The following is a 23,395-nucleotide window of genomic DNA, read 5'->3' as shown; positions in this document are numbered from 1 at the left end:
GTACTGTAAATCTATTTTTACAGGACAAGGTTGCACACATACATTGTTCAACTTGCACACTTGCACAAAAAAGTTGCGTGTCAGCATATTTGGTACCTACTCTGTACTTTGCTCCACATGTTTGTATCTTTTCTTCTCAGTCTGATTCATTTACTTGAGGGCTGGATTATGAAACATTATTTTATGATTTTGAGAATCAGCCCCAAAGGTTGGAACAAGACACTTTTAGACTGAAAAGTGCTCTGTGTTCTCTCTTCATGTTTTTGCAGGTATTTTTACACAATGTATAGATCAGTTTCGAAAGGAGTTTGAAAGCTACGTAAAATGTCAATAAAAACAGTTTGTCTAGATTTCAAATCATGGAAACTCATATTTAATCGACAATTAACCAAAGACAAACGTATCAAATGTTGAATCTGAAAGGTAATTTTTGTATGAGAAACATGTCTTTATTTGAAATTTGATGTCAGCAACAGGTCTCCAAAAAGTTGGGACAGGGACATGTTTACCACTGTTTTGCATCACCTCTTCTTCACAACACTGTAAACATTTGGGGACAGAGGAGACCCATTGTTGGAGTTTTGAAAGTGTTGTCCCATTCTTGCCTAATATAGGATTACAGCTGCTCGACAATTCAGGGTCTCCTTTGTCAAATTTAGTTTTCAATGGGTGACAGGTCTGGACTGCAGATGAGACAGTTTAGGACCCAGACTCTTCTGCTACGGAGCTATGCTGCTGTAATATGTGCAGAATGCGGTTTATCGCAGCATATGTGGCTACAAAGCTTCTATATATATCGTTCAACATTAATGGTTCCTTCCCAGATGTGAAAGCTACCCATGCCATGTGCACTAATGCATCCCTGTACCGTCACTGATGCTACCTTTTGAAGTGTGCGCTGATAAGTAGCTGGATGGTCCCTCTCCTCTTTTGTCCGGAGGATGCAACGTCCATGATTTACAAATGAATTTCAAATTTTGATTCATCAGACCACAGGACAGTTTTCAACTTTGCCTTGGTACATCTTAAATGAGTGTTGGCCTAGAGAAGCTTCTGTATCATGTTTATATCTGATTTTTTTTTTCTTTGCATGGTAGAGTTTTAACCTGCATTTGTGGATGCAGCGATGAACTGTCTTCACAGACGATGTTTTCTGAAGTGTTTCTGAGCCCAGACTATGATTTCCACCACAGAATTGTGTCTGTTTTTAATGCAGTGCGGCTTGAGGGCCCGAAAATCTCGGTCATCCAATATTGGTTTCCTTCCTTCTCCCTTGTGTGCAGAGACTTGTTCAGATTCTCTTTTTTTATGACAATATGGACCGTAGATGATGAAATCCACAAATTCCTTCTAGGTCTAGCAACAATATTCTTAAATTTTTGCACTATTTTCCCACGCAGTCTTTCACAGAGAGATGAACCTCTCCCCATCTTCCCTGCTGAGAGACTCTGCCTCTCTGAAATGCTTTTTTTATACTCAATAATGTTACTGATCTGTTGTCAATTAGCCTAATTAGTTGAGATTTTCTATGATTTGTTGTTTTAGCATTACACAACTTTTCCAGTATTTTGTTGACCCAACTTTTTTTAAATGTGTTGCTGGCAACAAATTCGAAATGAGCATATATTTTTCATAAGACAATAAAATCTTTTAATTTCAACATTTAATATGTTTGTCTTTGGTATATTTTCAATTAAATATGTTTTCACATGATTTCAAATGTGTCACTTGAAGAAAAACACATTTCTGCCTTCAAAACATGTTGGTAGAGTAACCAGTTTGTCAGCTCTGAATCATAAACAAATTTTAATTTGTAGATGTTTTTTGTTTCACTTTACAATCATTCAAGCTGCACCTTTAAAAACAGGTATTGTATTTGTATAATGCAGGCTATGCTCACATTACTCAACAATTAACACATAAATATGAAATGTAGACATTTTTAGTATTATTTCCATTTGATAAAAATTCACGTACATTACATCTACATGGAGAAAAGCTGTGTTTAATGGTGTGATGCACCCATCCACACTCTGAGTTACCGCATACCTGAACTAGACTGTCAGCAGAGAAGGAAATTATTTGAAATCACATGACCAAAAGGAATCAGAAACCAAAGTGAAAATGTTTATATAAGTGTGATGGCACACAGTGTACATCAGTGGAAACGGCAGCAAACAGACCAACAGCTTTCCAGCATGACGGGACACTCTTAGGTACGCTAACCTGGAGTTTGCACTTTACTACTTCAGGAATACCAACTCATGATGGTTTCATGCTCCTGTCATACCAATCATATTTGTCAAAGTGTTCATAACGAACTTGATGGAATCTAAAAAGCATAATTTTTCAATTTCAGAACCATTACCTGAAGTAAAACCATCTCTTCTTTCTGCACGCACAACCGCTGAGGTAAGAATTTTCCTCATGAATTATAATAAATGTGGTTTATGAATAATTTACCATCAGGAAGTAAACTGTTATGCATTTTCAGGATTCAAGACATTTTTCAGTACTTCCGGTTCTACCTAGATTTTCAATCATTATTTCAATTCTTCCTTATTTCGTTCTTTTTTCTCAAATTAATATTTAATAGTTCTCAAAATGATATATAAATATATATATATATATAAAACTTACGTTAGATGGAGAAACTAAACAAAATGAAAGTAATTTCTTCAGACGACAGTCACCTTGGTTTAGAGTGATACAGTCTGTTTACGTCATGCTTTTAATGGAAAGTTGGAAATGATGTTAATTAAAATTTTCAAATAAGTGTTATGTTACATTTAAATATTAAGTATTAAATATTCTGGTGATATTTGTTTCGGCTCAATATGATTCATACTGTGTAAAAAGGTGTTTGCTGTTTACATGTTGCTTAAAAATTTCATTTCAGCTGTGATGGCATACATTTGGAGATTTCTGAAAGGTTCCGAACCCAAAGATGATCCTCCTCCTCCTAGTAAGATACATAAAATATTACTGAAAATTGTTTAAACCTGGAGGTATAATAACAGATAACACTTTGTTTACTTTAAATGTGACTTTAACATGATGCCAACATGTGCATTTGGCTTTCCAGCTTCAGAGGAACCATGGAGGAAAGTACCATGGGGGTGAGTTTTAAGGGTGTGGTGCCAAACTGTCATTTTGAGACTACTTTTTGTTGTGTTTTTGTGTGTGTTTGTCTGTTGCGTAAGCTTAAGTATATATAATATGTACAGAATTTGCATCATATATTTATAGGCTGTAAGTTCACATTAAAGCCATTTTTTTCTTTATGAACAGTGACAGAGAGAAAGACCTTCAGTTTGTGAGAGATTATCAGCCTCATAAAGAGGTCAAACATCTGAGAATTCTGCTTCATGGACCACCAGGTGCTGGCAAGTCCAGCTTCATCAACTCTGTTGACAGTACTTTACGGGGGACAATTGCAACTCGAGCTTTGGCAGAAGCTAACTCTACTAACAGCTTCACCAAAAAAGTATGAATCATTTTAACTGCATTTATAAATTTAGAACAATGCAACATTTTTAACGTGATCACACTGTTAAAATCTTTCATGAAAATACAAAACATTATATAACTTTTTCCAGGTGTTTTCAAAACCTTTTTTTAGTAGTTGTACATTGTAATTACAATAGTAGTGATAAAACGTGAGTAAACTAATGAGTTTCAGGATGTTAGTAGTATGTGTAATATGTGGCCCTTTGTAACAGGCACTACTTTTTAAATTTACAGTACAGAAGTTATCAAATCCAGAGAGGAGGACCAGAAAACTTTTACCCTTTTGTCTTCACTGACACCATGGGTCTTGAGAAGGACACAAATAGAGGAGTTTGTGTGGAGGACATCAAACTGGCCATGAAGGGACATGTGAAAGAAGGCTACAAGGTAGGATCACTGCATTCGTTAACACCCGACATTATTAAGAATATACAGTGTGCAGTGTCGGGCTGTACCTGACAAACAATTATCCTCTTCAATTAATAATGATTAGTTCAAGCCCAACTTGATGTTACTTAAATTAATTGTATTAATTGAACTTGAACATACTAAATAGTATGGTAGCATGGATATTGGAACACAGGAATAGATTCTGCTCCCTCTGTCTCCCCACAAATCAACTCGTCACTGTGTGTCGAGTTGCGAGTGACGCAAGAAAGCCGATCTGAGCCAGAAATCTGATTGGAAACGCATTTCAAACCATCTCCAAATGTGGTTTGGATCCAGATTGCAAAAATCGCATTTCATGTGTTTTTTTGCTGTTCAGCTTTCAAAAATCATTCTGGATAAATTCAGGATATATATACAAAATGTTTTAAAAAAACAGATGTGGGCTGCAAGTCTGAACATAGCCTAAACAACAAATCAAAACTTAGTTGACTAAGACTTATGTCCTTGTTCAGCTGTTGACTTCAACCCCATTTCCCCAAAATTTGGGACGCTTCGTAAAATGTAAATAAAAACAAATGGCAATGATTTGCAAATCACAAACCCATATTTAATTGAAAATATACCAAAGACAACATGTCACATTTTTTTTTATTTAACCTTTATTTAACCAGGAGAGTCCCATTGAGATTAAAAATCTCTTTTCAAGGGAGACCTGGCCAAGACAGGCAGCAACATAAGAAACACATAGTTACAGACAGAAGAACACAGAATGAGACAAATTAAAGAAACTAAAAGTTAAGAGTCAGTTACGTAACCTGGTTAATTTAAAAACATTGACATTTTTGGGAACCTGCCTCTATTTCTTTCATTTTAGATTTGAAAGCAGTAAGTGGTATCAGTTCTTTGAGTTTTAAATCATTCTGCAACATATTCCATGATGAGGGTACAGAGTACACAAAAGCCCTTTTTCCCATTTCCGTTCTGGCATTTGGGACAGCGGGCATAAAGAAGTCAACAACCTCTATTTCACTTCCTTCAAGAGTGACCACCGTAGGGATATTCTGTGGCCTACTCCGAGAGTTTGAAAATAACATAAGTTTTGTCTTATCTGCAGTTAGAACAAGTTTCAGTTGAAAAAGGCTATTTTTAACAACATTAAAAGCATTTTGCAAGAGATCAATTGCCTGCACAAGAGTTGACACACAGCAATATATCACAGAGTCATCAGCATAGAAGTGAAAGTTAGCGTCCAACACATTTTGGCCCAGCTTATTTATATGAACAGTAAATAAAAGTGGACCTAATACAGAGCCTTGTGGCACACCTTTGCAGACGGTTATAATATTCAGGGGGTGCAGTGGTTAGCATTGTCGCCTCACAGCAAAAAGGTTCCGGGTTCAAATCCGGTCCTGGGCCTTTCTGTGCGGAGTTTGCATGTTCTCCCTGTGCTTGCGTGGGCCCTGAAGGTTTCCTATGATCTAAGCTTTTTAGGGCTTTATGAACTTCCTGCACAGAAAATGGGATGAAATTAAAAGGCTGACCAGTATAAACTGGAACACCAGTACAGGGTTTCACAGATCTTAGACAACAAGAGTCAAACAGAAAGCCAGAAGATATGAAGTGTTTGTTAAAACAATTCAACATCTCCGTTTTGTCATGAACAGCAACAAAACCCTTCATAATAAAAGCAGGTAAAGCTTGTGAGTTCTTGCTCACAGAGCAGGATTTTATATTTTCCAAAAACTTCTCGGATCATTTACATTTTCAGCAGTAACAGAAAAATAATATTCAGATTTTGCTTTCTTAATAAAAGAGGAACATTTGTTTCTTAGTTGCCTAAACACAAGCCAGTCAGTGGCAGAACCTGCTGTTCTTGCCTTAGCTCAAGCCAGGTTTCACTCATGAATACTGTCTGCTAGATCAGAGGAGAACCAGAGGTTATCACATCCCTGTACTCTGTATCTCCTGAAAAGGGCATGTGTATTTATGATTAAATACACATGCAAATCCTCCAATTAAAATTAAACAAATCATGATAAAACCCTTGTTCATTAACATGTTTAAGATTCCTCTTGTAAATGATACATGGTTTTAATTTAAGGACCTTAGTGTTCCTGTTAGCAGCAACAACACAATGATCACTTATGTCATTGCAGAAAACAGCAACAGCTGAGAATTAATGAGGAACATTAGTTCAAATCAAGTCAATTAATGTGGACTTCTCAGAGCACTTAAGATTTGGACCAGTGGCTGAATTAATTAACTGGGTAAGATTGACAGAATCACAAAAAGATTTCAAATCATTAGACACAGGCTTAAGCCGGTTCCAGTTAAGATCTCCAGCTAAAACAATTTCACCATAATGTAGTCTGGATAAAAGGTGTATCAGTGACTGTAATGCCTCGTTTGAAGCAGATGGAGGCCTATAACACCCAACAACGGTCATACAAAGGCTCTTAGAAATTTCAACATCCACTGCCAGAAATTCCAATTGCTTGCAAATCGATTCAGACAGAAGCACCTTCACAAGAAATTTTGATTTCACATAACAGGCAACTCCGCCACCTTTCTTTGCCCTGTCAGCACGATAAACATTGTAACCATCCATGTTCATGTCATCATCAATAACTGATTTTGTCAGCCAAGTTTCAGATATGACAATGATGTCGGCATCTATTGATTTGACCCATATTCTAATCATATCCATTTTTGGTAACAAGCTGCGCATATTAAAATGAATAATATGTAGACCAGGCAAAGATATCAAATCAGCTGGTGTCTGAATACACTGCAGCTCAGGGCCACCAGGGTTAGGCTGCACATTACCAGATATAAGCAAGAATAAAACAATCAACCATCTCTGTTTAGAAACATTACATGGCAGTTCCTTTGACATTTCATATCTGAAGTCCGAACTAGTCCTCTCACAGCACGCAAAGTAGTTATTTAAAGCCAGAAGGCTTTGGAGGCGGGGTAGGTCTCTGAGCATACTCCTTGAAAAGTTCATGTCCTGTGCCGACTGCTTCGAGGTTTGCACGGATTGTACTGCAGCCATGAAGCAAGTGCCTCCATCAGCAATGTCCGACGGGCAATACGCATTGTTAGATGTACTCACCCCGGTACGATCGCTTGCTCCCAAGTCCCACACAAACAACGCACATTGTCTGTGTCCAGAGAGGACGTGTGCGTGTGTGCGTGTGTGTGTGTGTGTGTGTGTGTGTGTGTGTGTGTGTGTGTGTGTGTGTGTGTGCGTGCGTGTGCGCAGGAGTTGGAGCGGTGAGAGGTGAGGAGGAGATGTGGTGGCGTGGCCAGGTGGAGACGCCAGGCAGGTGACGGTGCAGTAAGCCCTCCAGACCGGTAAAGAGAGAGATTTTCCGAGGATTGGAGCAGTGTATCCCGATTAGATGGGCCAGGAAACAGATGACCCCATAGTCCTCAAGAAATAAAGTGTACAAAGGCACTATGTGTATACTTTGCTTTAGTTCAGTATGAAAAGTTACAAATAAAAAGACTCATTAGTAAAAACAGACAACACTGGGCAGTGACATGGACTGACATGCTGCCATCTTGGATGGAATGTTGAAATGGAGAAATTTTATTGTTTTGCGAAAAATATGTTCTTTTTGAATTTGATGGCACCATGTACGTACATTGGACAAATCTCTGCATCCACAAATGCAGATTAAAACTCTACCATGCAAAGCAGAAACCAGATATAAACGTGATCGAGAAGTGCCGCTACTTTCTCTGGGCTTCAGCTCATTTAAGATGGACTAAGTGGAAAACTGTCCTGCGGTCTGACAAATTAATATTTGTGATTCTTTTAGAAAATTATGGACGTTGCATCCCCCAGGTTAAAGAGGAGAGGGACCATCCAGCTGGTTATCAGTGCTCAGTTCAAAAGCCAGCATCTGTGACGGTACAGGGATGCATTAGTGGACATGGCATGGTTAGCTTGCATATCAGGGAAAGAACCATTAATGCTGAACAACATTTACAGGTTTTAGAGCAGCATAAGCTGCCGTTCAGACAACGTCTCTTTTAGGGAGGAACTTGTTTATGACAGCAAAGCAAAGCAAAAACCACATTCTGCACGTATTACAACAGCATGGCTCTCTAGTTGGCACATCATGTAATGAAAAATATGACAAAAGAGACACCGAACTGTTGAGCAGATGAAATCCTACATCAGGCAAGAATGGGACAACAGTTCACTTTCTAAACTCCAGAAACTGGTCTCCTCAGTTCCCAAATGTTTTCTGTGTTGTAAATTTATCTATTTTTCATAAAACAATAACATTTCTCAGTTTTAAAATTTGATATGTTTTCTTCAGTCTATATGCATTTAAATATGTGTTTACATGAATTGTGAATCATTGCATTCTGTTTTTATTTACATTTTAAACAGCGTTCCAACTTATTTGAAACAGGGTTGTGTTTGGGGGCCATCATGATGCTAAGTGCACTATGTGATCAATTTCCATAAAATATTTTTACTGACAGAAAAACATTTGAGAAACGGTTCACATACGTGAGCCATCATTTAACCAATTTGACTTTTTTCCAGTTCAATGCCAGCTCTCCCTTGTCTGAGAGTGATTCCCACAATAAGAAATCCCCCACTCTGGATGACAAAGTTCACATTCTGGTTTGTGTTGTTCCTGCCACCACAGTCAACATATTGGCTGATGAGTCTGTGAAGAAGATAAGGGATGTCAGAGCAGCAGCCAGTGACATGGGTGAAAGCAAATACAGATGTTTTAAGAGCAATTGTTGTGTCACCATTTCAAATTTTAAATCCCAGAAAAGTATTAATATTATCTGACTAGTTTCTGTTCTGTTTTGGCAGGGATTCCCCAAGTTGCTGTTCTTACTAAAATTGATGAGGCCTGTCCAGAGGTCAAAAAAGATATAATAAATGTGTACAAGAGCAAGTACCTGAAGGAACAGGTATGTTTTTAAGTCATTTTATGAGCTTATGGAGAATTTGCTCATCAAAGTAGCATCAGTTCGACTGTAATTCAGCTTTACATCTAAATTTAATAGACAAAAACCTCATTTGGTATCTGTAAAAGTGTGTTCATATAATTAATTTAGATTTGTACAATACTATTTTAGAACTAGAATCCAATTTTAGTTTTTCTTTAATGTTATATTGTTTAAACTTAGATGGAAGCTGTGAGTGTTCTGCTGGGTATTCCGCTGAACTGCATCTTTCTGGTGAAGAACTACCACTCAGAAATCGAGACAGATGACAAAACTGATTCACTGATACTGAGCGCACTGAAAAAGATGATTGACTATGGAGAAGACTTCCTGAATGACATCCAACCTACAAACACCTGAGGCACCTGGGAAATGTTGCCCAACTGTGGCAAATAATATATACGCTTAAGTAATTATAGTAAATTCCATGCAATAACCAAAGTATTTTATTCATCAAGATCTTTAATAGACAGATTTTTTTTTTTCTTGTTGTCTGTATTCAACAAATCTTAGAAATATATCTATATATAATACAAACAACAAACAACTGGGTTATACTTCTGTGCTTTTGGTTATTAATCAATATTTGTAAGACATTACATGTATTTTATATTTTGTTTACTGTAATGATGAAAATGGTGCATGTTATAGAAATTAGACGTAACACGTAGGAAGTAAATCACTTCAATCACCTGTGTATAACTCAAAAAGAACATTGCAACCTTTGATGTAACGACTGCATGTTCAAGAAGATTAAGGGTCACTGTGGGATCTCAAATGTATGATTCAAAGACAAAAACAGAAGAGTTAAAAAGAGACAAACAGCCTTCTTCATAAACTTGTATTCATTGCAGCTGTGGTATAACAGACTCGTGCTGAGTCGGGGAATCATTAAGGATTTAGTTCCTTTGGTACCAGATCTATAATAAATATATCAATATAAGAGGTTGTCCAGAGAGTGTTTCTTTATTCATCATCAGCTGTAACTTGTTCACGTCGTGCCTCACAGACTTTTCTTTGTCTTTCGTGTATCCTATTTTTATGCCTTTTACTTTCTATTTACTGAACTCTGAAGTTCTTAATTAAACAGACAGCATGAAATAAATAATCATATGAATAAATAATGAATAAGCCAAATAGATTACCACAAATGTGTGAAATAAACACGTACAGGTAATGAAATATTTCATACTGTAAATTTTCACAATAAGTGTTCAGACCCCTTTAATACCAGCAGTTTGTAATTTATAAGGTCTGGATTTATTTCACAATGCAGTTATTCCCAACAATGTTTATATTTTTTGTTATTTTTCATCAGAATGATTGATCGCTCCTTCACCATAACTGTGGTCAAAAAGAGCCTGCAAAGCTCCCTGGCTTTTGTTTTGTTCCTGCTAATCACTTAGATACAGTATATACCAGGGGTCTCCAACCTTTGGCTCCGAGAGATCCTTCGATCTACCGGGTAGATCGTGACCTACTGTTGGAGACTTCTGGTACATATAGAAAGTGTTTTCAGAAATTCCTAGTTCTTTGATATGTTGTCACTCACGATGCACCGCCCCATTTATTGATCCCACTCCCTATGCCAGTTACAAGATAGTCGGTTGACTTTAAAAACAAAACTATGTCGGAAACTGGAAAGATTTTGGATAATAAAAATGTTTAATTGGGGTGAAAGGTTTTAAGCATTAGAATTACAATTCTATATTAAATAACATGACACATGATATTTTAATTTCATGGGTTCATTTACAGTTTTACCATTTTTGCTAGTGTTATAGTGGTTTATGCTATAAAGATATTTTTACAGGAAAAGGTCGCACACATTTTGGTGCCTATTTTATACTTTGCTAAACATGTTTGTTTCTGTTCTCCTCAATCTGATTAGTTCACACGAGGGCTGGATCATCAAAATTTGTTTTATGTTTTTGAGGAGCCACGAATGTCACTTAAGTTACTTTCTAGATCGTAAAAAAGATATATTTTTTTCGCTCAAAGATTTCACACTTTTCTCATCTTTAATAACATAAATGATCTTTTATTTAGGTGGCAACATTTCAGAGGAGCCTACAGTAGTAATCCTCAATCAAGTCCCATCTTGTTTGGTTGCAGCTCCTCATCTCCCTCCTTTATTTTGCTTCTATTTCCTATTTTCTCCTTTATTTTTGGAGGAGCAGCAAATTGGTCGGGTTACTATAACATCTAATTGCTTTTCTGTCCTTTTTTCCTTATCATGTTTGCGATCTACAAATGAAAGTTTATTTTACCTCTGCACTCATTGGATAAGTGGATCTGGATAAGGACTCGTTCAGAAGCCCAAAATACAGAAGGGTGCAATTAGTGTTGCACTTACGCACCTCCTCTCCCGGCTATAATTGATATACTTCGTCGAGAGGCTGCTGGGCTTTTAGCCAATATGGCTGACATGAAATGACATTTGATGGGTCAGGTCAACTTTGTTTTCCATGAGTGACAACGAAGTGGTCCCCTGCTCCTATGTCGCTCCAATAAATATTTGATATGATATTAAAAAACAACTTGAGATTATTTCTATCTACATATTCCTTTTGTTGAAGCATATTTTGGTCATATAAAATATATGGTACATTCACATAATATTTACAGCCCTTTTTGCAGGGACCATCATGCAGAATTCTATAAGGCAGCTTTACTATTACAACACCATCTGTCCCATGTCGGTTACTTCTATTACCATACGGATGACAGATGCTTCTACATCCTGGTCCTCAGCAGACCTGCAGACACTTGATCTGTTTTTACAAAACCCCTCATAAAGGTTGAACACCATCTGGGTGGTGATAAACAGAGGGCACAATAAGTTGGGAGAATGTTAATGATGACAGAGGAGCTCTCAACCTGCTGCACCTCAAAGAGATCCCTAAAAGTTACAAGTCGTCCTTTTCACTGCATTTTTATATTTGCTCCATGACTTTTTGGTTTGATCTCTTTGCGCTCAAAAAATAGGTCAATGACAGCAGTTTATTCGGAATTCAATTGTATTAAAATGCCACGTGAGCACAGTAGACGAGAAGCAACCAGATGTAAATGGTTGACAACATCTGACACTAAGAAAAATACAAATACTGTACGATACCCGTCACACCCTCCACTACCCCCTGCCAAGAACAAACTTCCTGTATTTTGAAAAACCTAAATGTTGGCATGTATGCCCACAGGAAGTGTGGTGAATTGGTATAATCCAAACTGAGTGGAGAAGGCCGTTTTTTCCTTGGACTCTGGCGAGCGAGGAATCTGCCAGTAGCCCTTGGTTAAATCCAGTGTCGTGAAGAAACGCGTAGTGCCCAGTCGGTCCAGGAGTTCGTCGACCCGGGGCATCGGGTACGCATCAAATCGTGACACATCATTCACCCTGCGATAGTCCACACAGAATCGAATAGATCCATCCTTCTTGACAACAAGAACAATGGGGCTGCACCAGGCACTGTTGGACTCTTCTATTACTCCCATCTCCAGCATAGCCGCCAATTCTCTCTGAACAATTTTTCTCTTGTGTTCAGGTAGCCTGTCGGGTCGCGACTGCACCGTCACGCCTGAGACGTCTCAATGTTGTGCACTATGAGGTTCGTGCGTCCTGGCAGGAGGGAGAACACATCAGCAAACTGCTTCTGCAACTTGGCAAGGTCTGTTCTCTGAGTCCCAGAGAGATGGGCGTTGAAAGGGAGCGAGGCAGGATTGGTGGACTTTGGAACCTCTGGCCCCAGCTCCTCTCTCAGATACCGCAGACACCAGAGAAACAGACTCCGCCTCTCTCCATGCTTTTAAGAGGTTGAGGTGGTAGAGCTGTGTATCTCTGCCCCTGTCAGACCGCACCACCTCATAGTCAACGTCCCCTACTCGCCATGTGACCACAAAGGGCCCTTGCCACCTGGCGAGGAGTTTCGAGCTGGAAGAAGGAAGCAATACAAGTACCTTTTCTCCCAGTGTGAATTGCCTCAGCTTGGCCCCTCTGTTGTACAGCCGTTGTTGACGCTCCTGGGCCTGGAGCAAATTCTCACGTGACATCCGACCCAGTATATGGAGTTTTGCTCGCAGGTCCAGGACGTATTGAATTTCACTTTTGCTGGAGCTCAGACCCTCCTCCCAGTTTTCCTTAAGCAGGTCGAGCACCCCTCGTGGTTTCCTGCCAAACAGCAGTTCAAAGGGAGAAAATCCCGTCGAGGCCTGGGGGACCTCCCGCACTGCAAACAACAGAGGATCAAGCCATTTATCCCAATTATGTTCATCGTCGTGTATAAATTTACGAATCATGGATTTTAAAGTCTTATTCAGACGCTCCACAAGCCCGTCAGTCTGTGGGTGATAAACACTGGTCCGAATAGACTTAACCCCCAGTAATCCATGAAGTTCTCTCAGTGTTCGTGACATGAACTGGGTGCCCTGGTCAGTCAGAATCTCTTTCGGGATTCCCACTCGGGAGATGACCTGAAACAGAGCCTGCGCAACACTCTTTGCCGAAATGCTGCGCAATGGCACTGCCTCGGGATATCGTGTTGCGTAATCCACCAGAATTAACACAAAGTGATATCCGTGTGCACTCCGGTGAAATGGCCCGATGAGGTCCATGCCAATACGATCAAATGGGACCTCCATCAAGGGTAGAGGACGTAAAGGCGCCCTCGGAATGGCCGGCTGGTTCACCAGCTGACACGCCGGGCAAGATGCACACCAACGGCACACATCCCCCCTGATGCCCGGCCATTAAAACCGGGCCATTATACGGTCCAGAGTTTTCTCATATCCCATGTGGCTAGCCATCGGGTTAGAGTGAGCCACCTGGAAAATCATTTCTCGACGGCTTTTCGGCACCAACAACTGGGTGTTTTCTTGACCTGTTTGAGTGTCACGACTCACTCTATACAGTCTGTCCCTAATCATTGAGAAGTGCGGGTATGACGGTGCTGCGTCAGGGCGCACCAGCTGACCATCAATTCTTATCACTTGGTCAAAGGCAAAGCGTAGAGTATCGTCCCGAGACTGCTCAAGTGGAAAATCCTCCATGGAGTGTAATTCGGGAACCAGTGGAGTTTCCACAGGAGTCTCCGCTGGTTCCCCCTCCCTCTCTGCAGCATCGGACTACCTCGCGTCACCGCTGAGCACAGCACACATCCCGCATGTCCCTGCCAGTCGTGAACGCACCCCCGTACACTGCCCCATTAATTTATGAAACCCGGGCCAATCTGTCCCCAAGATTAGGGGGTGCGTAAGGCGGGAGCTAACTGCAGCCTTCACTTTCTGTTTTTTTCCCCCATATCTAATTTCTACAGCCACCACCGGATAATGGTGAACATCCCCATGCACACACTTAATTATTACCCACGATGCCTCCATCAATGAACCAGGCCGAACCAGGCTCTGGTGGATCAGCGACTGCATACAGCCCGAATCCACTGTCGCCTGATGTGCACCCCCCTGGATCCTTACCGGACCGCGATACATCGCTCCTGGACCGGGGGAGGGTGTTGGAGGGCCGGTAACCCGAACCGTCTGTCCCGCCTCCATTAATGGACACTCCCTCCGGCAGTGTCCAGGCTGCCCACACCTCCAACACTCCTGCCCTGGCGGTTGAGGAATCCCCTGCAGGTTGGGAAGGGTGCCGGGGCCGGCCGGACACGTGGGATCGGTGAACCTGGGGGTTGTTAGTGCCCGCAGAGCTGGCAGGGCCCGAGCCAGCCCCGGTTGTTGGATCCTCCTCCGCGGCGCAGGAATCGGTCGGGCTGCAGCTAGCGGCCAACCGCCATCCCCCTGCCCACTGGGATGAACCGCGAGGTGGTCCTCAGCAAGGGTGATGGCGGCCTCTAGCGTCGCCGGACAGTGGCAGCGGACCCATGCCGCTGTCCTGGCCGGCAATCCCTCCGTGAACTGCTCCCCCACGATCTTGTCCACCATTGCCGGCGCTCCTCCAGCGCTCTCCGGCTGCAGCCATCTGGTCGCCGAGTCCCTCAGTCGCGAATGGCCGGTCCCCGGGCCCCAGCCTAGCCTCCCGGAAGCTCCTCCTGTGGTCCTCCGGGGACAGGCCCAACCGGTCCATTATGACTCTTTTCACATCTGTGTACTGTCGTCTGGACCCGGGAGGTAGCCCCAGAGCCGCTGTCTGCGCCTCCCCTGTCAGGAGAGGCAGGAGTCGCACCGCCCACTCCGCCGCCGGCCAGGCACACGCCTCCGCCATCGACTCGAACATGTCCATAAAGTCCTGTATGTCATCCGCCGGCGTCATCTTGTGCATGGCCACCCCTGTGAAGGACGCCAGTCCTGGCGCCGGTGGGGCTGCTGCTGGCCGGGCCGCTTGCTGTTCCCAGGTGCGGGTCTGTCGCTCGGCTTGGGCCTGCAACGCGCCCAGGAGCTGGTGGTTCACCTCCGCCTGATCGCGCTGCATCGCCGCGATCCCGCCCAGCATCTGCCCTAACACGACGATCGGCTGCGTCGGCATTCTGCTCTGCTGTTCACCTGTGTCCATGCCCCCACGCTGGGTGCCACTGTAGCAAGATTGGAGTTACCGGGGTCTCTCCTGGACACAGATGACATGCTCAGTCGTACGTTCAGGTGTAAAATGCTTTTATTTGCCCGGCCCATACACCAACGTCCTCATGCAACCGCTTCCTCCTCAGCCTCCTTCTCCCTGCTCCCTTTATAGGGGAGAGCTCATCAGTCCACATCCAGCTCAGCTGTGCTCATCAGTTTGTATTCGGCTCAGCTGTGCTCATTATCCCTTCCCAGCACCGTTCCCTGAGCCACTCCTCTCACTCTCCACCCCCTGCAGCTGAGCTAACCACACCCCGCCACCACATTTATGTTTCAGGTTTCATTCCACATCTCTGAAATGTTTGAAATTTAAGATCGAAGTAAAATGACTATGAAACTTTTAAGTCTGGGTTTGAATCCTAACTACAAAGAGAGCTCATTTACACCACATCTATGTACAATAAACATTACTTCTGTGTGTTTTTGCAGCTGGTAACAACAGGAAAGACAAATCTCTGCGCATCATGAGCCAGAAGTTCGTCATGCTGTTCCTGGTGTCCAAAACTCAGACTGTGACTCTGGACGCAGCGGCGAAGATCCTCATCGAGGAGAGTCAGGACTCATCGAGTCACAGCAAGTACAAAAGTAAGACGCGCAGCAGAACTAAGACACCACGCGGTGCAGCTGCCGGTTCGGTTTAAAGACGGTACGTCTCTTTCCTGTGTTTAACGTTCCCTCCCCGCGTCTGCAGCGAAGGTGCGGCGTCTCTACGACATCGCCAACGTGCTGACCAGCTTGGACCTCATAAAGAAGGTCCACGTGAGAGAGGAGAGAGGCAGGAAGCCGGCCTTCAAGTGGCTCGGCCCCGTCGACTTCGGCAACTCTGGAAATGCAGGTGAGAATTAAAGACGCGCTTCGTCGGCGATACTACAGTTACTCCGCAGCCGAGTTCTCTGAGACTTCCGGTGCATCGTCCTTCTTTAGGGTGTAAAAGAGTCCATTCAACGTCAGAGTTCTTGTTTTCCGTCCGTCTGTCCGTCTATCATCGACTACAGGAAGCACTTTGAATGTAGCGGCCGTCGGTCGGCCCGACGCCGCGCAGGCAGCGACGAGCCAGGACCTCCGAAAGGCCAAGATGGCGCGTCACGCCTCGTTCAACATCACACCCACGTCTGCTGCCGTCCAGCGGCAGGTCAGCTCCGCCCCCAGCAGCCCACGACGGGAACTGACGGGTGAGAGACGCTCAATTTTCAAATTCACACGTCACTTCCAGAAGAAGTTCAATGTTTCCTGATTTTGCGTCTCACTGCAGGTCTGACAAACTATCCTGTGGATTACTCCAGAAAGACAACAACCAACAGCGCAGTGTGTCGCCTGCAGTTTGGAAATAGTGCTGAGTGAGTTAATTCTCTTTCTTTCTTTCTTTCTTTCTTTCTTTCTTTCTTTCTTTCTTCCTCTCTCTCTCTCTCTCTCTCTCTCTCTCTCTCTCTCTCTCTCTCTCTCTTCTTTCTCTCTCTCTCTCTCTCTCTCTCTCTCTCTCTCTTATCAGCTTCACCTTCACTTGTTTCAGATTTATCTCGTCTTCAGCTACAGATTTCCAGCACACCGTTGCTCTTTTTGTTGACCTTTGCCACCACAAACTATCAGTATTATTGATAAAGAGAATCCACGAGCTGCCTGTAACACGGTTAAAGGTTCCTGCAGCTGTTTGAAAAGGAAGTAAAGATTATTCTTCATCTCATACTGAACTATTTTACTGAAAAGGTTGTAAAAACCTGTGCAGCATGTAGGTTCAGTTACCGGTTTGTCGGCTCTGAATCGTGACAGAATCGTGCTTCGAGATAGTCGTACTTTCCCTTTACAATCATGCAAGCTGAACCTTTAGAAACAGGTACTCAGTGTTACAGCTCAGCAAAAGTAATACGTCGCAGATATATTATTCACATAACCCAACAATTAAGACATGAAGACATTTTCAGCATGAATCTTTTTTTATGAATAAATATATATGAAGTGTACAAAGTAAAAAGCTGTGATTAAAAGTGTGATGCACTCAACCACACCCTGAGTTACCGCATACCAGAACTAGACTGGTCACATGACCAAAAGTAATCATAAACCAAAGTGAAAATGTTTATATAAGTGTGATCGCACACAGTGTACATCAGTGGAAACGGCAGCAAACAGACCAACAGCTTTCCAGCATTACGGGACACTCTTAGGTACGTTAACCTGGAGTTTGCACTTTACTACTTTAGGAATACCAACTCATGATGGTTACATGCTCCTGTCATACCAATCATATTTGTCAAAGTGTTCATAACAAACTTGGTGGAATCTAAAAAGCATAATTTTTCAATTTCAGAACCATTACCTGAAGTAAAACCATCTCTTCTTTCTACACACACAACCGCTGAGGTAAGAATTTTCCTCATGAATTATAATAAAAGTGATTTATGAATAATTTACCATCAGGAAGTGAAATGTTATGAATTTTCAGGATTCAAGACATTTTTCATACAGTACTTCCTGTTCGGCCTCGATTTTCAATTATTATTTAAAATGTTTCCTTATTTTGTTCTTTTTTCTAAAAATAATGTTTAATATTTCTCAAAATTATATCTATTGGATGAGACAGTAAACAAAATGAAAGTAAATTCTTCAGACTACAGTCACCTTGGTTTAGAGTGATATAGTCTGTCTACGTCATGCTTTTAATGGAACATCTGGAATGATGTTAATTAAAATTTTCAAATAAGTGTTATGTTACATTTAATATGAAGTATTAAAGATTCTGTTGATATTTGTTTTTGCTCAATATGATTCATACTGTATGAAAAGGTGTTTGCTGTTTACATGTTGCTTAAAAATTTCACTTCAGCTGTGATGGAATTCGTGAAAGGTTCCGAATCCAAAGATGACCCTCCTCCTCCTCCTAGTAAGATACATAAAATATTACTGAAAATTGTTTAAATCTGGAGGTAAAATAACAGATAACACTTTGTTTACTTTAAATGTGACTTTTACATGATGCCAACATTTGCGTTTGGCTTTCCAGCTTTAAAGGAACCATGGAGGAAAGTACCATGGGGGTGAGTTTTAAGGGTGTGGTGCCAAACTGTCATTTTGAGACTACTTTTTGTTGTGTTTTGTGTGTGTTTGTCTGTTGTGTAAGCTAAAGTATCTATAATATGTACAGAATTTGCATCATATATTTAAAGGCTGTAAGTTCACACTAAAACCAAATTTTTCTTTATGAACAGTGACAGAGAGAAAGACCTTCAGCTTGTGAGAGATTATCAGCCTCATAAAGAGGTCAAACATCTGAGAATTCTGCTTCATGGACCACCAGGTGCTGGCAAGTCCAGCTTCTTCAACTCTGTTGACGGTACTTTACGGGAGAAAATTGCAACTCGAGCTTTGGCAGAAACTAACACTGCTAACAGGTTCACCAAAAAAGTATGAATCATTTTGACTGTATTTATAAATTTAGAACAATGCAACATTTTTAATGTGATGACACTGTTAAAAGCTTTCATAAAAATACAAAACTTTTCATAACTTTTTCCAGGTGTTTTCAAAAACCTTTTTTTAGTAGTAATACATTGTAATTACAATAGCAGTGATAAAACGTGAGTAAACTAGTGAGTTTCAGGATGTTAGTAGAATGTGTAATATGTGGCCCTTTGTAACAGGCACTACTTTTTAAATTTACAGTACAGAAGTTATCAAATCCAGAGAAGAGGACCAGAAAACTTTTACCCTTTTGTCTTCACTGACACCATGGGTCTTGAGAAGGACACAAATAGAGGAGTTTGTGTGGAGGACATCAAACTGGCCATGAAGGGACACGTGAAAGAAGGCTACAAGGTAGGATCACTGCATTCGTTAACACCTCACATTATTAAGCATATACAGTGTGCAGTGTAGGGCTGTACCTGACAAACAATTATCCTCTTCAATTAATAGTGATTAGTTCAAGCCCAACTTGATGTTGCTTAAATAAATTATATGAATTTAACTTGAACATACTAAATAGTATGGTAGCATGGATATTGGAACACAGGAATAGATTCTGCTCCCTCTTGTCTCCCCACAAATCAACTCGTCACTGTGTGTCGAGTTGTGAGTGACTCAAGAAAGCCGATCTGAGCCAGAAATCTGATTAGAAACGCATTTCAAACCATCTCCAAATGTGGTTTGGATCCAGATTGCAAAAATCGCATTTCATGTGTTTTTTTGCTTTTCAGCTTTCAAAAATAATTCTGGATAAAATCAGGATATATTAAAAAGAAAAAAAAAAAAAAAAATCAGATGTGGGCTGCAAGTCTGAACATAGCCGAAACAACAAATCAAAACTTAGTTGACTAAGACTTATGTCCTTGTTCAGCTGTTGACTTCAACCCCATTTCCCCAAAATTTGGGACGCTTCGTAAAATGTAAATAAAAACAGATGGCAATGATTTGTAAATCACAAACCAATATTTAATTGAAAATAGACCGAAGATAACATTAAATGTTGAAATGGAGAAAATGTATCGTTTTATGAAAAATATATTTTCTTTTTTAATTTGATGGCACCATGTACGTACATTGGACAAATCTCTGCATCCACAAATGCAGATTAAAACTACCATGCAAAGAAGAAACCAGATATAAACGTGATCTAGAAGTGCCGCTACTTTCTCTGGGCTTCAGCTCATTTAAGATGGACTAAGTGGAAAACTGTCCTGCGGTCTGACAAATTAATATTTGTGATTCTTTTCGTAAATTATTGACGTTGCATCCTCCAGGTTAAAGAGGAGAGGGACCATCCAGCTGGTTATTTAATTTGATTTTTTGATTTTTGATTTTATACACTTTATTAATCCCCGAGGGGAAATTGCTCAGTTCAAAAGCCAGCATCTGTGACGGTACAGGGATGCATTAGTGGACATGGCATGGTTAGCTTGCATATCAGGGAAGGAACCATTAATGCTGAACAACATTTACAGGTTTTAGAGCAGCATAAGTTGTCATTCAGACAACGTCTCTAATAGGGAGGAACTTGCTTATTACAGCAAAACAAAGCAAAAACCACATTCTGCACGTATTACAACAGCATGGCTCTCTAGTTGGCACATCATGTCATGAAAAATATGACAAAGGAGACACCGAACTGTTGAGCAGAGGAAATCCTACATCAGGCAATAATGGGACAACAGTTCACTTTCTAAACTCCAGAAACTGGTCTCCTCAGTTCCCAAATGTTTTCAGTGTTGTAAATTTATATATTTTTCATAAAACAATAAATATTTCTCCGTTTTAATACATACATACAACATACGTGAACCATCATTTAACCAGTTTGACTTTTTTCCAGTTCAATGGCAGGTCTCCCTTGTCTGAGAGTGATTCCCACTATGAGAAATCCCCCACTCTGGATGACAAAGTTCACATTCTGGTTTGTGTTGTTCCTGCCAACACAGTCGACATATTGAAGGATGAGTCTTTGAAGAAGATAAAGGATGTTGGAGCAGCAGCCAGTGACATGGGTGAAAGCAAATATAGATGTTTTAAGAGCAATCGTTGTGTCACCATTTCAAATTTTAATTACCAGAAAAGTATTAATATTATCTGATTAGTTTCTGTTCTGTTTTGGCAGGGATTCCCCAAGTTGCTGTTCTTACTAAAATTGATGAGGCCTGTCCAGAGGTCAAAAAAGATATAAGAAATGTGTACAAGAGCAAGTACCTGAAGGAACAGGTATGTTTTTAAGTCATTTTATGAGCTTGTGGAGAATTTGCTCATCAAAGTAGCATCAGTTCGACTGTAATTCAGCTTTACATCTTAATTTAATAGACAAAAACCTCATTTGGTATCTGTAAAAGTGTGTTAATAATATAATTAATTTAGATTTGTACAATACTATTTTAGAACTAGAATCCAATTTTAGTTTTTCTTTAATGTTATATTGTTTAAACTTAGGTGGAAGTTGTGAGTGTGCTGCTGGGTATTCCGCTGAACTGCATCTTTCTGGTGAAGAACTACCACTCAGAAATCGAGACAGATGACGACACTGATTCACTGATACTGAGCGCACTGAAAAAGATGATTGACTATGGAGACGACTTCCTGAATGAACCAACAAACAAACCACTGGGAATATTTGCCCAACTGTTGAAAGCATTTCCCTAAGTAATTACATTAAATTCCATGCCATAACCAAAGTATTTTCTTCATCAAGACCTTTAATAGACAGATTTTTTTCTTATTGTCTGTATTCAACAAATCTTAGAAATATATCTATATATAATACAAACAACAAACAACTGGGTTATACTTCTGTGCTTTTGGTTATTAATCAATATTTGTAAGACATTACATGTATTTTATAATTTGTTTACTGTAATGATGAAAATGGTTCATGTTATAGAAATTAGACGTAATACGTAGGCTAACTGTAAATCATTTAAATCACCTGTGTAGAACTCAAAAAGAACATTGCAACCTTTGATGTAACGACTGCATGTTCAAGAAGATTAAGGGTCACTGTGGGATCTCAAATGTATGATTCAAAGACAAAAACAGAAGAGTTAAAAAGAGACAAACAGCCTTCTTCATAAACTTGTATTCATTGCAGCTGTGGTGTAACAGACTCGTGCTGAGTCGGGGAATCGTTCAGGATTTAGTTCCTTTGGTACCAGATCTATAATAAATATATCAATACAAGAGGTTGTCCAGAGAGTTTCTTTATTCATCATCAGCTGTAACTTGAACACGTCGTGCCTCACAGACTTTTCTTTGTCTTTCGTGTATCCTATTTTTATGCCTTTTACTTTCTATTTACTGAACTCTGAAGTTCTTAATTAAACAGACAGCATGAAATAAATAATCATATGAATAAATAATGAATAAGCCAAATAGATTACCACAAATGTGTGAAATAAACACGTACAGCTCATGAAATATTTCATGCTGCAAATTTTCACCATAAGTGTTCAGACCCCTTTAATACCAGCAGTTTGTAATTTATAAGGTCTGGATTTATTTCACAATGCAGTTATTCCCAACAATGTTTATATTTTTTGTTATTTTTCATCAGAATGATTGATCGCTCCTTCACCATAACTGTGGTCAAAAAGAGCCTGCAAAGCTCCCTGGCTTTTGTTTTGTTCCTGCTAATCACTTAGATACAGTATATACCAGGGGTCTCCAACCTTTGGCTCTGAGAGCTCCTTCGATCTACCGGGTAGATCGTGACCTACTGTTGGAGACTTCTGGTACATATAGAACGTGTTTTCAGAAATTCCTAGTTCTTTGATATGCTGTCACTCACGATGCACCGCCCCATTTATTGATCCCACTCCCTATGCCAGTTACAAGATAGTCGGTTGACTTTAAAAACAAAACTATTTCGGAAACTGGAAAGGTTTTGGATAATAAAAATGTTTAATTGGGGTGAAAGATTTTAAGCATTAGAATTACAATTCTATATTAAATAACATGACACATGATATTTTAATTTCATTGGTTCATTTACAGTTTTACCATTTTTGCAAGAGTTATAGTGGTTTATACTATAAAGATATTTTTACAGGAACAGGTCGCACACACATTTTGGTGTCTATTTTATACTTTGCTAAACATGTTTGTTTCTGTTCTCCTCAATCTGATTAGTTCACACGAGGGCTGGAGTCTCAATCGTGCTTCGAGATAGTCGTACTTCAACCACAACCTGAGTTATTGCATACCTCAGCTACTGCCAGCAGAGAAGGAAATGATTGAAAATCACATGACCAAAAGTCATCTGAAACCAAAGTGAAAATGTTTGTATAAGTGTGATGGCACACAGTGTACGTCAGTGGAAACGGCAGCAAACAGACCAACAGCTTTCCAGCATTATGGGACACTCTTAGGTACGCTAACCTGGAGTTTGTACTTTACTACTTCAGGAATACCAACTCATGATGGTTACATGCTCCTGTCATACCAATCATATTTGTCAAAGTGTTCATAACGAACT

General features: G+C 40.5%; 2 protein-coding genes and 1 long non-coding RNA gene across 4 annotated transcripts; all 3 read left to right on the top strand.

Annotated features, from left to right (window-relative positions):
* Positions 1-2,169: 2,169 nt before the first annotated feature.
* On the top strand, positions 2,170-22,071 carry LOC138202480 (interferon-induced protein 44-like). Of its 2 annotated transcripts, none has more exons than XM_069156499.1 (9): positions 2,170-2,216; positions 2,360-2,412; positions 2,900-2,965; positions 18,449-18,482; positions 18,654-18,849; positions 19,108-19,260; positions 20,753-20,924; positions 21,035-21,135; positions 21,358-22,071. In XM_069156499.1, the coding sequence occupies exons 3-9, from the start codon at positions 2,905-2,907 to the stop codon at positions 21,565-21,567; spliced, it is 927 nt and encodes a 308-aa protein (XP_069012600.1). In that variant the 5' UTR covers positions 2,170-2,216; positions 2,360-2,412; positions 2,900-2,904; the 3' UTR covers positions 21,568-22,071. The 2 variants fall into 2 exon arrangements, with proteins under 2 accessions (XP_069012600.1, XP_069012601.1); XM_069156500.1 differs by lacking the exons at positions 18,449-18,482; positions 18,654-18,849; positions 19,108-19,260; ... (1 more) ...; positions 21,035-21,135; positions 21,358-22,071 and adding exons at positions 3,086-3,119; positions 3,292-3,487; positions 3,745-3,897; ... (1 more) ...; positions 8,750-8,850; positions 9,070-9,829.
* On the top strand, positions 15,892-16,791 carry LOC138202678 (transcription factor E2F7-like). Its single transcript, XM_069156935.1, has 4 exons — positions 15,892-16,035; positions 16,142-16,285; positions 16,446-16,622; positions 16,703-16,791. The coding sequence occupies exons 1-4, from the start codon at positions 15,915-15,917 to the stop codon at positions 16,789-16,791; spliced, it is 531 nt and encodes a 176-aa protein (XP_069013036.1). The 5' UTR covers positions 15,892-15,914.
* LOC138202679 (uncharacterized) lies at positions 17,541-18,313 on the top strand. Its single transcript, XR_011178662.1, has 3 exons — positions 17,541-17,612; positions 17,756-17,808; positions 18,272-18,313. It is a non-coding gene; the product is annotated as an uncharacterized lncRNA (long non-coding RNA).
* Positions 22,072-23,395: the final 1,324 nt, after the last annotated feature.

Source organism: Embiotoca jacksoni, unplaced genomic scaffold (assembly GCF_022577435.1).
Source record: "Embiotoca jacksoni isolate LCO1_2020_lvr unplaced genomic scaffold, fEmbJac1.0.p SCAF_21, whole genome shotgun sequence".
Classification (NCBI taxonomy): Eukaryota; Metazoa; Chordata; class Actinopteri; family Embiotocidae; genus Embiotoca; species Embiotoca jacksoni.
Note: the sequence above shows the minus strand (reverse complement) of the source record. Positions and strands in the feature narration are given on the sequence as shown.